We start from the raw sequence: 15,341 nt of genomic DNA, 5'->3' as shown, positions 1-15,341 counted from the left end.
GGCCCGGGAATATCAGCAGGGACACAGCCCCGGGGAATGGGGTTGGAAATGGGGTTAGAAATCCGCTTTTGGGGCAAAAAGAGGGTGGGTGAGTGGGATGTGTGGGAGCATCCCCTCGCGGGTTTCCAGCGCCGCAGGAGTTCGAGCCGCAGGTGCAGCTGCACCTCAGAAACGCTGCCAGGAGAGCAAATTGCCCAAAATAAGCCTGTCCGGCCCCAGAACAGCAGCGGGGCTGCGCAGGGCCGGGCCGTGCCCGGGGCACTGGGCGGGTTTCGGTTCCCGGGGCGGTGCCAGGCGGGTGCCAGGCGGGCACAGGGAAGTGTCGCGCTCCAGTGGAGAAGAAGAGCGGAGGGACACGGAAATTCCTTCCTGGAGAAGGCGTGAAAAGGTCCCGAGGAGGACAGGAGGGGTTCCTGCAGACTGAGAAACAGGTTCCCCAGCAGGAAGCGATTTTTTGGCCAAAACAGGGAATTTTGGGGGTGTCATCAGCTGCAAAGCCGCGGGTGAGAACTCCGTGACCCCGCGGCCGTGGGATGGGGCCTGCACCCCCCAGAGCAGCCTCCCCACCCCCGCTGTGCCCACCAGCCCCAAACCAAACCCCGTGCCCAAAACCAGGCTCCAAACAACAACTTCACGCCGGGAGGGGAGGAAGGAAGGACGAGAGATGGGGAAGCGCTGCCCCCTCAGTGTCCGTGAAGCTTTATTGGCCAAACCCGAGCTGTCGGTGCTTTTCCAGCGCAGGAAATGCACCTTCCCCTTGGGCTGCAGGAAATGCACCTTCCCCTGCAGGATCCGGCCCAGGATCAGGGCACCAGCGGGGTCAGGGCACCATGTGCCACCACTTGAAGGCGAAGGGCTTGCGACGCACGTTGGTGCCGCAGTGGACGTCCCCCGACAGGACATGGTAGGAGAAGAAGTCGTCGATGAAGGTGCAGGAGAGGCCCAGCGGCTCCAGCAGCTCCCGCACGCGCTGCTCCAGGCAGCAGCTCCCGCCCACCACGGGCCCGAAGGGCTTGGGGATGCCCAGGTGCCGGCCCAGCACCAGCATGTTCACCTGGAGCAGCGTAAGGAGTCCAGCAGGGAGCAGTCCCGGGGGACTGGGATCGGGGCAGGGTTGTGGGGTTGGGGTCTCACCATGTCCGGGAAGAGCGCATCAGCGCGGGAGTTGGTCAGGATGAAGAGCTGCGGGATGTCCACGATGTCCTGCTCGCTCAGCCCCAGCTCCTGCTTCAGCAGGTCGCGGTTCCAGTCGATGCAGCGCTGTGGGAAGAACCTGGAACTGCCATCCCCGCCCTCCACATCCCGCCCTGGACCCCGCTGGATCCTGCATAGATCCCACCCCATCCAAGGGAACAACCTCCCGCCCCATCCCTGTGCACAACCTCACATCCCATCCCTCTGGACACCTCACATCCCATCCCATCCCATCCCATCCCATCCCATCCCATCCCATCCCATCCCATTCCCATCCCATCCCATTCCCATCCCATCCCCATCCCCATCCCATCCTCTCTTTCCCTTCAGCTGCCACCTCCCTTTGGTCATCTCCCTCTCCTCGCCCACTCCAGGCACCCCGGCCATGCCCCAGGACCCCAATCTCCTCCCTGCACCCCAGAACCCCCTGGAATGAGGAGGGGGACCCCCCGGGCCTGGGGTCCCACCTGCACGTGGCGGTTGTCGCTGCGCAGGGACTCGTCCGCCAGGATCTCGTCGATGCTCTTCTTCTCACTGCCCTTCAGCCCTGGGGTGTGGGAGCAGTCAGGGACAGAGGGATGGACAGTGGGATGGACAGCAGGGATGGACACTGGGAATGGACAGCAGGAGGGGACACTGGGAAGGGACAGTGGGATGGACATGGGAATGGATACTTGGAAGGGAGAGCAAGAAGGGACAGCAGGAATGCTGTTCCCTAGGGATGTCCTCAGCCAGCCCTCACCGATGAACTGCGTGGCCTCCCCGTGGCCCTGCTGCTGCTTCTCCTTGAAGAGTTTGTAGCAGGCGTTGGGACTGGCCAGGAGCAGCCGGAATCCCTGCGGGACAGAGCCCGGGGGTCACCCCCGGTGTGGGGGATAAAACACCCCAGAGTCCAGCTGGGAGGCACCGCGGCCATCCCAAACCCAGCCCTGGGGCCACGGGATGGCCACAGAGATCCCAAATCCAGCCCTGGGCCATGAGATGCCCACAGCAATCCCAAATCCATCCCCCTCGGCCATGAGATGCCCATAGAGATCCCAAATCCATCCTTGGGGCTATGAGATGCCCACAGCAATCCCAAACCCAACCCCCTGGGCCGCCCCAAAGGGGCTCCATCCCCCAGAGCCCCTGGAAGGACAAACAGCTGGCAAAGGGGATTTTTGGGGTGCTGGAAAGAGCCCCGGGGAGGCTCCGGTGTCGGCACCTTCCTGTCCAGGGCAGGGACGAAGGTGAGGAACTCGTCCACGTGGGCCACGCTGAGCCACTCCGAGTAGACCTCGAGCGGCGCCTGCACCGTCTGCGCGAAGAGGAAATCCCGCACGGCCCGGCACATCCTGCGGCCGGCCGTCCTGCGGGACAGGCTGGGTGGGCACCGCTCCGGCCCCAAACCCTGCCCCGAACCCGCTCTCCTCCCTCAAACCCGGTCCCCAAAGTCCCCTCCCCACCCCAAAACCCACTCCCCGCCTCAAAACCTGCTCCCCTTCCTAAAACCTGTTTCCCGCCCCAAAACCCACTCCCCAAAATCCTCCCCAAAACCCCTCCCCAAAACCTGCTCCCCAAAATCCCCCCCCCGCCCCCAACCCCCCCCCCCCCCCCCAAAACCCCCCCTCCCCCAACCCCCCCCCGTCCCATTCCCCGTTCCCATCCACATTCCCATCCCGTTCCCGTTCCCATCCCGTTCCCATCCCATCCCATCCCATCCCATCCCATTCCCATCCCATCCCATTCCCATCCCATCCCCATCCCCATCCCATCCTCTCTTTCCCTTCAGCTGCCACCTCCCTTTGGTCATCTCCCTCTCCTCGCCCACTCCAGGCACCCCGGCCATGCCCCAGGACCCCAATCTCCTCCCTGCACCCCAGAACCCCCTGGAATGAGGAGGGGGACCCCCCGGGCCTGGGGTCCCACCTGCACGTGGCGGTTGTCGCTGCGCAGGGACTCGTCCGCCAGGATCTCGTCGATGCTCTTCTTCTCACTGCCCTTCAGCCCTGGGGTGTGGGAGCAGTCAGGGACAGAGGGATGGACAGTGGGATGGACAGCAGGGATGGACACTGGGAATGGACAGCAGGAGGGGACACTGGGAAGGGACAGTGGGATGGACATGGGAATGGATACTTGGAAGGGAGAGCAAGAAGGGACAGCAGGAATGCCGTTCCCTAGGGATGTCCTCAGCCAGCCCTCACCGATGAACTGCGTGGCCTCCCCGTGGCCCTGCTGCTGCTTCTCCTTGAAGAGTTTGTAGCAGGCGTTGGGACTGGCCAGGAGCAGCCGGAATCCCTGCGGGACAGAGCCCGGGGGTCACCCCCGGTGTGGGGGATAAAACACCCCAGAGTCCAGCTGGGAGGCACCGCGGCCATCCCAAACCCAGCCCTGGGGCCACGGGATGGCCACAGAGATCCCAAATCCAGCCCTGGGCCATGAGATGCCCACAGCAATCCCAAATCCATCCCCCTCGGCCATGAGATGCCCATAGAGATCCCAAATCCATCCTTGGGGCTATGAGATGCCCACAGCAATCCCAAACCCAACCCCCTGGGCCGCCCCAAAGGGGCTCCATCCCCCAGAGCCCCTGGAAGGACAAACAGCTGGCAAAGGGGATTTTTGCCCCCGCCTCAAAACCTGCTCCCCTTCCTAAAACCTGTTTCCCGCCCCAAAACCCACTCCCCAAAATCCTCCCCAAAACCCCTCCCCAAAACCCCCCCTGGGCCGCCCCAAAGGGGCTCCATCCCCCAGAGCCCCTGGAAGGACAAACAGCTGGCAAAGGGGATTTTTGGGGTGCTGGAAAGAGCCCCGGGGAGGCTCCGGTGTCGGCACCTTCCTGTCCAGGGCAGGGACGAAGGTGAGGAACTCGTCCACGTGGCCCACGCTGAGCCACTCCGAGTAGACCTCGAGCGGCGCCTGCACCGTCTGCGCGAAGAGGAAATCCCGCACGGCCCGGCACATCCTGCGGCCGGCCGTCCTGCGGGACAGGCTGGGTGGGCACCGCTCCGGCCCCAAACCCTGCCCCGAACCCGCTCTCCTCCCTCAAACCCGGTCCCCAAAGTCCCCTCCCCACCCCAAAACCCACTCCCCGCCTCAAAACCTGCTCCCCTTCCTAAAACCTGTTTCCCGCCCCAAAACCCACTCCCCAAAATCCTCCCCAAAACCCCTCCCCAAAACCTGCTCCCCAAAATCCCCTCCCTGCCCCAAACCCCACTCGCCTCCCCAAAACCCCACTCTCCACAATCCCCTCCCCAAAATCCCCTCGTGCTCCCAAACCCCCTCCCCAAAATCCCCTCCCCAAACCCCCCCGATCATCACAAGGCTCATTTTTATCCTGCTTTTCAGAGAAAATGGCCCAAGCTATATTATAGACATCCACGTATTTAAATACATGTAATCATATAAATTATAGATTGCTCTGCTTTAATATAGATTTATCTGCCTAATGGCCCAATTATGTATCATTATGTCTGTTTTATATTAATATAGTCCTTTGTTATATATAAAGTATGGTAATATATACACGTTATATAAATATATATTGATAAATCCTTATATAAATATATCAATATATACATATATAAATATATCAATTATATAAATATATAAATACAAATATTTATTACTACATCCCTATATTATATTATACCTAAATATATATTACTAAATGCCTATTTTATATAAATATATATTACTGGATCCCTAATATTACATAAATATATCAACAAAACTCCCTGTGTTTTCGATAAATACATCGATATATCCCTGTATTATATGTAGTGTTAATATATACATGTTATAGAAATATATACTGCTAAATCCCTATATTATTTAAATATATATATTGTTAAATCCATATATGATATAAATATATATTACTAAATCCCTATCTTACATAAATATATATTACTAGATCCCTAATATTTCATAAATATATCGGTGTACCTCCCTGTATTTTGGATAAATACGTAGATATATCCCTATAGTACATATAAAGGATGTAAATTTATACGTTATATAAATATATATTGCTAAATCCCTATAAATATATCAGTACAAATATCTATTACTAGATCCCTAATATTGCATACATATATCAGCATATCTCCCTGTATTTTGGATAAATACATCGATATATCCCCTCATTTTCCATAAGCACATCTCCAGGCTGGATCTGTCCGTAGGGATGGGATCATTCCATGCCCGGTTCTGCTCGGGCACCTCTGGGATGGGTTTTCCCCATCCCTGCGATTCCCAAATCCCGCCTCACTTCGGTGTGAGGGCCAAGTTTTCTTAGGCAGAACGGGCTGGGAAGACGTTAATTAAATTCCTGGTAATGAGGGACAATTCAGGCCCCAGTGGGGCTGGGAAAATCCCATTTCCCTGCCTCTGGAAGCAGCGCGAGCCCCGGGCTGGGACGGGAGCGTCCCGTGGGTTTTTTGGGATGTAGCGGGTGTTGTTTTTCCCGGAAAATGCCCTCCTTTGTGGAGGCTTTGCAGGGAGCTTTGTTCCCACGGGGCTGCCGAGCGCCGCCAGCCCGGGACACAACAATCCCCGGTTATTCGGGATTTCCTGGGCACAACAATCCCCGGTTATTCGGGATTTCACCCTGTGCTGGGCTCCCCTGCTCCTCTCCCAAAAAACAAACCCAGCCCGGGCGTGCGGGATTATGGGAAAATGGGAAAGGGGGAAAGGGGGAAAGGGGGAAAAAGGGGAAAAAGAGAAAATGGGAAAAAGGGAAAACAGGAAAACCAGGTTTTGTGAGGGTCAGAGGAGCAGCCGTGGGGTTTGCCTGCAAAATCTGGGATTTGAGGGGGATCGGGGCCAGGCTTTTTCTCCAAGAGGTTCCTGAGGGAGAGTTTTGGGACTTCCCGAGGGTGGGTTTTGGGGAGCTCCTGAGGGAGGGTTTTGGGATCTCCCGAGGGAGGGCGGGGGTGCTCACCAGGGCAGGGGGCTGCCGATGAGGATCCGCCCCAGCGGGTACTCCTTGCCCCGCACAGTCACCGGCGGGCTCACATCCAGGTTCCCAAAGGAATCCAGGCTGGTCACGTTCTTCCCGGGGGGCTCCCGGGTCACGTAGCCAAAATCTGGGCCCTGGGAAAGAGGGAAGAGGTGCCAAGGACCTCCCGTGCAGGGCTTTTTGCGGGGAAAAGGGGGGATTTCAACACAAGGACACACCAGGATCTTCTTGAAAGCGAAATCCTTCAGGCCTCTGTTCCTGGGAGAGTCGAAAACCACAGGGAAGGTTTTGTGTGGAGCTTCCACGTAGCCGAACTCCAGCTCATCCTGTGGGAAGGAGACGAGGAGGAGGAAGGCTCTGGGCAGTGATAGGAATCTCCACCAGGGATGTGGGGAGGGTGAGGCAGGAAATGGGGCGAGCCTGGCTAAACCCAGCCTAAACCACCTGGGAGGCTCCTGCCTGCCCCTCCCGGGGTGACACCACAGCCACGGTGTCCTCCTGGGGTCCCCCTGGCACTGGGGCCCTCCTGCACAGCCCCACAGGGTGACACCACAGCCACGGTGTCCTCCTGGGGTCCCCCTGGCACTGGGGCCCTCCTGCACAGCCCCACATGGCCCCCCCTTCAATGGGGTCCCCTCGTACAATGAGGTCACTCTCAAGGTGTCCCTTGGGTCCCTCTTCCAAAGCACCACGGGGACCCTTCTGCAAAAGGGACCCCCTTGCAATGTCCCACAAGGTCCCTTTTGCAATGGGGTCCCCTTTGCAGTGTCCCATTGTGTCCCTATTGCAATGGGGTCCCCTTTGCAGTGTCCCATGGGACAATGGAACAATAGAACAGTGTCCCATGGGGTCCCTTTTGCAATGTCCTCACAGGGTCCCCTCCCTCACTGGGGTTCCCCTTGCAGTGGGGCCCCTCCTGCACAGCCCCACGGGGTCCCAGTCCTGGTGCCCCTCTGTGTCCCTGGTGCCAGGCCGAGCTCCCTGGCATTGTCCCCATCCGTGCCACCCTGGCTGCATTCCCTGTGCCTCAGTGCCCACTCCCTGGCCCATCTCCTGGCATTCCAGGAGCTGCCCAAGCCACAGGGCAGCTGTGCCCGGGGGGCCTAGGGGGGCCGGGCGGGCTGACCTGGATCCAGCGGTCGCTGCGCGAGTCCTGCTCCGAGCACACGGTCAGTTTGCAGCTGGCTTTCCGCAGCAGCGCCCGCAGCCCCTCCAGGAAGGCCTCGTTGGAATCCGCGCCCTGCTTGATGCTGGGGGGACAGCGAGGGGCCAGGGCTGCGAGGGGGATCACAGAGGGCCCCCAAAACCCCGACCCCGCAGCTCGTTCGTCAACCCTGAACACCCTGGGCAACATTCCTGCATGGGAATGGAGCTGGAGAGGGAACTCCAGCCTTGGTGGGATTGGAGCTGGAGAAGGAACTCCAGCTTTTGTGGGATTTGAGCTGGAGTGGGAACTCCAGCCTTTCTCCCTGGAATTTAAACACCCTGGGCAGCATTCCTGCATGGAATTTGACCTGGAGAAGGTCTTCCAGCATTTCTCCTTGGAATTTAAATGCCCTGGGCAACATTCCTGCATGGGAATGGACCTGGAGAGGGAACTCCAGCTGTTCTCCTTGGGATGGAAATGACTCCCACAGCAGCAGCTGGCTCCCTTCCCAAACATTCGCAGTCAGGAATGCCTAAGCCTGGCTCACCTGGGGCCCCACACAGACAGGAAGGGTGGGGAACTCCTCCCTGGAGAGTCCCCCAGGGCAGGGGACACCTCTGTCCACGGCGGGGACACCCCTCCTACCTGCAGACAAAGACCTCCAGGGGCTGCTGGGTGTTGGGCGTCATGATCCAGGGCGCCACGCGGAACACCACGGTGTCCGTGAAGATCGGCGTGCCCGGCGAGTCCTGATGGAGCCAAAACGGAGTCTGGGACCTCCACCATGGGGGGTTTGCTAAGGGAGCGGTGGGGCCAACCCCCCCGTACCTTATGGGGCACCTCCAGCAGGCTGGCGCTGAAGGACACGAGGCCGGTGAAGCCCCTGTCGGGGAACGCCAGCCCCTCCACGTAGAAGGTGCTGTCCCCGTGGCCAGCGTGGTCCAGCACGTAGGAGAGCTTGTCCGGGCCCAGCACGGGCTTGTAGAGTGGGTGGGCATCACCACCTGGAGAAACCCAAACTCAGCAGCCTGGAGAACCCTGGATTCTCACCCTGAGTTCAGCAGCCTGGAGAACCCCAGGTTCTCACAGCCTGCCCACAGGGGGACACACCAGCAGCAGAAGGAGGAGGAGGTGGTTGGTGCCCAAGGGTGGCAGAGGAGCCTGAGCCTCCTCCTCCTCCTCCTTCCTGGGGAACACTCTTGATCTTCCCAGGACAAAGAGGACTCCGTCTCCTCGGGTCCAGCCCTTTCAAGGTGCGTGGCTCCAGCTGAGGATCTAATGACACCCTTGGCTCCCCGGACCTGATTTTCGGCACGGAGCTGCCGGGGATCCAACTGTTCAAAGGCGAAGGGCGCTGCCCAACGGGATGGGCTGCTTGGCTGCTTGGCTCCCTGCCCGAGCCAAAACAGTGCCGGGAGCCACGTGGGGGTTCCTGCGCCATGGGAATGTCAAAATTCCAGCCCTCATTAGGAAAAGCCTCTTTGGAGCCTTCTCCCCCTTGGTTTTTCCCATATAGCCCCACCCTGTGCAACAGCAGAAGAGCTCTGGGGGTAAGAGGGTGATTACAGTAAATAGGGGCGCCCCAATGAACAAAACCTGTGGGGTTAGCTGTCCTTGGGGTCACACAGGGCTGCTGGGGGCAGGGGAAGGCAGAGGCACTCACGGACAGCGTGGAACACCCGCACTTTGTCCGCATCGCTCTCGGGGACGTGCAGCACCACCGGGTACTCAGCGAAGATGGCACTGGGGCCCTGGGTCCGCAGCAGCATCACCGACATGTCCTGGAGGTCTGGGGGACACAGGGGACACGGAGGGAGGGGATGGCAGCAGGGAAGCCCTCAGGGAGCCCCTCGGGGTCACAGCTCACCTGCCGGGGTCCGTATGTCCGCCTGGCCGCTGTCCATGCTCCCCGCGCCGGGGCTGTCCCGGTCACAGTTGACCAACAGCACGGCCCCTTGTCCATCTGGGCCCCACGTCCACTTGGCCTGGAGGCAAAGCACCAAGAGGGGACAGGAGCAGGATTTTCCCCATCCTGGACTGAGGAGAGCCCCGCGCTTGGAGGAGAACCCGACCGCGCCGCGAGGAGACACCAGTGCCTCTCCAAACCGCCCCATCTCAACGGCAGCTCCAGCAGGGCCTGCACGGACTGCTCTGAGATTTTATCTCCCAGTCAGGCTGGAAGTGCCTCCAGCCTCACCTGGACACGGCTGCAGCACTTCTGGAAGCTCAGCCCATCTTGATACCAATTTGTGCCACCAATCAGTCTGCGGTTAATTAGCCCGGCTGGGCTGTGATTAATTAGCCTGGCTTGAGGGCCTGGGCACAGGCAGATGTGTGGCCAAAGGGGGAAATCTCCTGTTGTTTGCTCAACTCATTCAGTGGCACCTTTGGGGCCCAAAAAGGAAAAGAAAAAGAGAAAGGAGATGGAAGAGAAAGGGAAGAAAAAGGGAAGAAAGAGGGAAGAAAAAGGGAAGAAAAAGGGAAGAGTTTTCTCCTACAGGATCCTTAGGGCCAGGCTGTAGCTGCAGGTGGTTTTGGCATGGAATAGGAAAATAAATCCTTTTCCTGCTCAATTAGTAGGTTGAGGATCTGCCGGGCTGTTTGCCCTCACGCAGACACCTCCCAGGTTCCTGTGCCCCCTGGAGATTTTCCAGGAAGAGGCCAGCGATGGATCCGCCCTCCTCACCTTGTCCTTGCCCTTGCTCTTCACCCGGCCGCTCCGGCTCCAGTCCACATCCAGGGACACCTCTGGAACAGCAAGAGGGAAGGAAGCCATGGACAGGGGATGAGCTCTTGGGGCCATTTTGGGCTCCTCCTTGGCACCATGACCCCACACCAACCCCACCTCATGCCCCCAAAGCTGCTCCAGACCCAACGATTCCAACAGAACAGGAGAAGAAAATCCAACCCAACGGCTTTGCCATGACTTTCCCTCTTTGATCTCCAGCTGTCTCCTCTCATTTTGGTTCCCCCAAGCAGGGACATCCCCACTTCATGGCAGATTTTATGTTTTCATAGCATTTTTTCATGGCAGATTTTGTTTTCTTGCCATTTTTTATGTTTTCATGGCAGATTTTACATTTTCACCCACTTCCTATTGACTCTCCTGTTTTCCACGAAGCCAAAACACGGTGGAGGCACAAAAATGCATTTTCACTGTAGTTGAGCAAATACCCAAATGATTTCTAGGAAGGCTGAGAAGGGCTTTCCTTCACAGAGCTCTTCTTGCCCCAAATTTCTGCTTCTGCTGCAGAGATTTACCAGTGACCTCATCCAAACTCCACCTCAATCCTAATCCAAAAACTCCTCCAGATGGGACACACAAAGTGTGGAAAACACAGGGGTTGTCAGAGATTGTTCTCCTTGGGGCAGAGAGGACGACATGGAAAAGCCAGGAGGGAAACTCTGAATCCAACCAAGAGAAGAACATTTGGAAGGCAAAATCCCTGTGGCCAGTGGTGGCCCCAGTTGGCTCCAGCAGGGCCCATCGGCCACGGGACATGGGAAACCTTCAGCCTCTCCAGGGGCAATTTTGGGAGGCGTAGGCATGACTTGAGGACACAGGTCAGACTGTCATGTGAACGCTTCAGAAAATCCCAAATTTAGGATAATTAATCCATCCAAGTGGAGACTTCTGCACCCAGACCGGTTGTCTAGACTCCCTTTGTAGTCGGCAGGGGAGAGCAGGCATTTGGAGGGAATGATTCACCTCACCCTAAACTCCTGAAATAGGTCAGGCACTGCTTTGGTGCCGATCCCTCTCCCCTCGCTGCCGTGAAGGAGGTGCTGGCCGGAGCTGGGTGAAGAGATCTCCCGTGGATCCTCTTCTCCCGAGGAACCACCTCAGCAGGCACAGGAGGATGCTCCTGGGTGGGGACATGGCCCAGCCTCTGTCTCTCCCACACCATATAAGGCAGTGTTTAATTAATCATGGTTTAATTATTTTCCTCCTGCTCATCAGCATCGGTGAACACCCAAACCTTTATTGCCTGTGGCCCCCGAAGAATTCCAGCCTCGTGGATCCAGCCAGATCCCAAGAGACCAGGAATTCCCAGAGCCTCGGTGGGCACCTACCAACACAGGTGAGGTACAGCCAGGCCACCGCCAGCTCGTGGCCCTCGCGGTCGTAGTAGGAGATCTTCACCTGTAAAGACATCCCCACACTGTGACCCACATCCCGCTGGGCCAGCGGGATCTCCATCCCCACACCGTGACCCACATCCCGCTGGGCCAGCAGGATCTCCATCCCCACACTGTGACCCACATCCCGCTGGGCCAGCGGGATCTCCATCCCCACACTGTGACCCACATCCCGCTGGGCCAGCGGGATCTCCATCCCCACACCATGACCCACATCCCTCCAGGCTGGCAGGATCTCCATCCCCACACCCCACCAGGCTGGTGGGATCTCTGCCCTTCCAGGATCACAGGATGAGCTCCAACCCCTGCCTGCCCACCCAGCTGGGCCCCGGGAAGTCCATCCCAGATGTTCTCCATTAATCACAATTTATTGGAACCCTCTGTGCCAGCTTCAGCACAAAATCGAGCACGCAAAAAGTCAGACTTGGGGTATTTTTTGCTGCCTGGCACCGACTTTTGCAACCGCTGCGATGTCACCAATAAGGCACCAAGTGGGACCTTCTCCTTCTGGGTTTCATTTCTCGTCAGTGCCAATTACACAACTCTGCTCAAGCTTTTCCCGTGAAAAACCACCCTGGTGTCAGCATAACTCAGAAATCCTTGAGTTTTCCTAGGAAATTTCACTTATTTCCCCCAGTCTGGCCACATGAACAGCATCTGACCTGGTTGTCATCGACGGTCCTGCTGGTGACATCGATGGTCACCACCACCTCGATGTCAGGGTCCAGGGGCCACCGGGAGTCCAGGCTGGGCTTTGTGGCGGGGCTGTGGATCATGTGCACCGTCACCGCTGGCGTGGCGTACACGTCAAAGGACGCGGCACCTTTTGGGGTGGACCTGGAACAGAGCAACCTCGGGTCAGAGACCACGGGAGCCAAGTCTCCAAACCTGGAATTAAACCCAGCCATGACTGGGCGGGAGGGGCCCCAAGACCATCTCTGGGTGATGAAATGGTCCCTGGAGTTCCACACGTGGGACCTCTGCGGCAGCATTGGGCAAGCCCAGCTCCCGCTGCAGCTCCAGCACGTCCGGTCGTGGTTTATCCCACATCCAACCTCCCTCTGCAACCATGAGAAATTCCCCGAGTTTCAGTGTCCTGTGACAAAACCCTAATCAGGAAAGAGCCAGGATGATTTTCATGCCAACCACACGTGGAGCTGGGTGTTGTGGGACCATCCCGTGACCTGAGGGATGCTCGGGCTGGAGCGGAGCCTGGATCCGGGCACGCAGCGCCCGCGCCCGGCTCCATGACATCCTCGGGAGCCTTTGAAGTGCTGCTCCCTGCTCATTACAGCCCCGGCCGCTCCATCCTGGCAGCCCTGACCTGCTCCCACTCCCCTGGCTGCGTCCCAGGGGGAACCAGGTGGGAACTTCGGCAGCGAGAACATAAAAATCACAACATCAAAACCCCGCCGCGGCAGGGATTTATCGCCGGTGTTGCTCTTGGCGTGGTGTCCCCAGTGCCTCCAGCAGCTTGTGAGGAGATTAAGGCATTCCATGGGCTTGGCATCCCCATCTGGAACACCCCATGAAGCTGTGGATCCAGGGAATGCTGGATCCCATCCCAACACCCCACAAAGCTGTGGATCCAGAGGGATGCTGGATCCCATCCAGAGCACCCCAAGAAGCCACAGATCTGGGGGATGCTGGATCCCATCCCAAACACCCCACGAAGCCATGGATCCGCGGGATGCTGGGATCCCATGGATTTGGGGCTCTTTGCCGCGGGTTTGTGGCCCTCCCACCCGATTCCTAATGAGCTCCACATTCTGCCCCACACAGGCCAAAACTGATGCATCTATCACTAAATTCCCCCCAGCTTGTGCTCCCCAGGAATAAAATGATCCCATTTGTCAGCTGGAAGAGCCTCCACCATCTACTTTTTGGGACCACGTCTCAAATTTATTACCAAGAAGCCAAATTACCCCATTTGGGCTCCATGTTTAAATAGGACTGAGGGGGCTCCAAGTCCAAAAGCAGGACAAAAAAATTGTAGATAATGGGTTTTCTACATTCCCGTCTGCATGAGGGAGGACATGAGGCTGTTTTAGGACAGCCAGAGCTCTCTGAGGGGACGGTGGCACATCCTGGCCCGGCTCCAGTGCTCCATCCCAATAATTGCCTGGATGCGATGCCGACCAGCCGGGCCTGTGTTCTCTGTCATTATAAATGTGATTTATTAAATAATGACACTGTGGCAGCAGGGCAGGGAGAGCCGCCTATCTGCCCAATAAATCCACCCCATATTTAATTCTGCAAAAATCCCTTTTCCTGATGCTGCCCGTGCACGGCCGCTGCTGGATTTTTTCTGCCTGAGCCACACATTTTATTCCTCCTCCCGTTTTAGCTCCGAGTTGCTTGTCTTGAATTGCTCTTGCCCAATGTTCTCAGAGCCAGAAATAGACCCAGGCTTAGCCGGGGTGTGCTCGGGCTTTGCCTCCAAACCATTCTGGCCTGGCTCCGCTGCAATGCCTCGAGCCAACATTCCACCTTTGGATGAGCTCCCTGTGGGATATTGTCCCCAAAAATGAGATCCCTGTGGGATATTGTCCCCAAAAATGAGCTCCCGGTGGGACATCATCCCCAAAAGTGAGCTCCCTGTGGGATATCATCCACAAAGCCAGAGTTTTGGGGTGAGGTCCCCATGGGACATCATCCCCTAAAACACACACAGGGGGACATCATCCCCTAAAAAAACTTGGATGGGCTCCCCATGGACATCATCCCCCAAAGCTCCGGAGGGACCTGTCCCTCCAAACCCTTGGGTGATCTCCTGATGAGCTCTGAGTCCCTCACCACCTATTCCTCCTTCAAACCCATCCCAAAGCCCTGCAGCTCTGTGGAACATGCCAAGATGCCATGATGCTGGGCAAACCCATCCCAAATCCTGGTGGCTCCATGGAACACTCCAGGATGCCCCAGTCCTGAGCAAACCTATCCCAAACCCCTGCCTGGGATGCCCCAATCCTGATCAAACCTATCCAAAATCCCTGATTGGGATGCTCCAGTCCCGATCAAAGCCATCCCAAATCCCTGGCTGGGATGCTCCAGTCCCGATCAAACCCATCCCAAATCCCAGCAGCTCCATGGAACACGCCGGGCTGCCCCGTGCCCGGCCTTACCGGCGCGTGTCCAGGAAGACCTCGGTGCCCAGCACGCAGACGCCGCGGGCGGCGTGGCTGGTGGACATGGGCACGACGTGACGCGGGGCCATGGTGAGCCGGGCACGGCCGCATGGGCAGGGAGCTCTGCCGGCTGTGCCGGGAAACCAGCAGGACTGGATTAAAAGGCTCGGGAAGGTAACTCCTCCTTCCTGGGATGACGGGGTTCGGCCGGGGGACCCTGGTTCCACCTCCATGCCGAGATGGAGCTGATAGGGCAGCCCCGGGGCGGCTCCAGGAGGGACACCAGCTGACAGCCAGCCCTGCTGGATGCTCCTCAGCGGGGGTTTGGGTTTATTCCGCTCTTTTTGTTCCTCCCCAGCTCCATCTCAAGCCCCGCAGCTCATGCATTAAACATTCCCGCTCCCCCGGCAGCGCAGGGTGGTTGTTTGGGGTTATTACAATGCTGTCATTAAAACCGGGCATTTTCTTTAAAACACCCCAAATTTTCCAGCCGGCCTCTCTGGGCCGGGTGAGTCACGGCCCCAGCTGCAGCAGCAGGGCCATGCCTGAGTACAGCTGAACAAAAGGAAATGTTTGCTCAGGTCCTTCCCATCCCAACCATCCCGAGGACGGGAGGGACGGGCAGGGAGAACTGGTTATGGGGCAGGCGGGGAAGGGGAAAACACCAACAGCCAACAACCAGAGGCTTCCCAAGGAAACTCAGACTCCTCTGTGTCTTGCTCGGACCTCGAGCTTCAGGGGAATGGAGGGTTTCCAGGCCGAGATCCCACAGGAAGCTGTCGGTGCTTCAGAT

At 57.9% G+C, this 15,341-nt stretch overlaps 1 protein-coding gene across 1 annotated transcript; it reads right to left on the bottom strand.

The window, feature by feature from the left end:
- Positions 1–820: 820 nt before the first annotated feature.
- On the bottom strand, positions 821–14,637 carry LOC121351364 (protein-arginine deiminase type-1-like). The gene is made up of 16 exons (XM_041463463.1): positions 14,546–14,637; positions 12,086–12,260; positions 11,358–11,427; positions 9,970–10,031; positions 9,151–9,268; positions 8,947–9,072; positions 8,112–8,287; positions 7,929–8,032; positions 7,263–7,386; positions 6,355–6,462; positions 6,119–6,270; positions 4,009–4,153; positions 3,378–3,471; positions 3,103–3,182; positions 1,135–1,260; positions 821–1,054 (listed from the first exon to the last, which is right to left on the bottom strand). Exons 1-16 carry the CDS (start codon positions 14,635–14,637, stop codon positions 821–823), a joined length of 1,986 nt encoding a protein of 661 aa, XP_041319397.1.
- Between the last annotated feature and the right edge of the window lie 704 nt (positions 14,638–15,341).

This window comes from Pyrgilauda ruficollis, unplaced genomic scaffold (genome assembly GCF_017590135.1).
Source record: "Pyrgilauda ruficollis isolate IOZ18807 unplaced genomic scaffold, ASM1759013v1 scaffold165, whole genome shotgun sequence".
NCBI lineage: Eukaryota > Metazoa > Chordata > Aves > Passeriformes > Passeridae > Pyrgilauda > Pyrgilauda ruficollis.
Note: the sequence above shows the minus strand (reverse complement) of the source record. Positions and strands in the feature narration are given on the sequence as shown.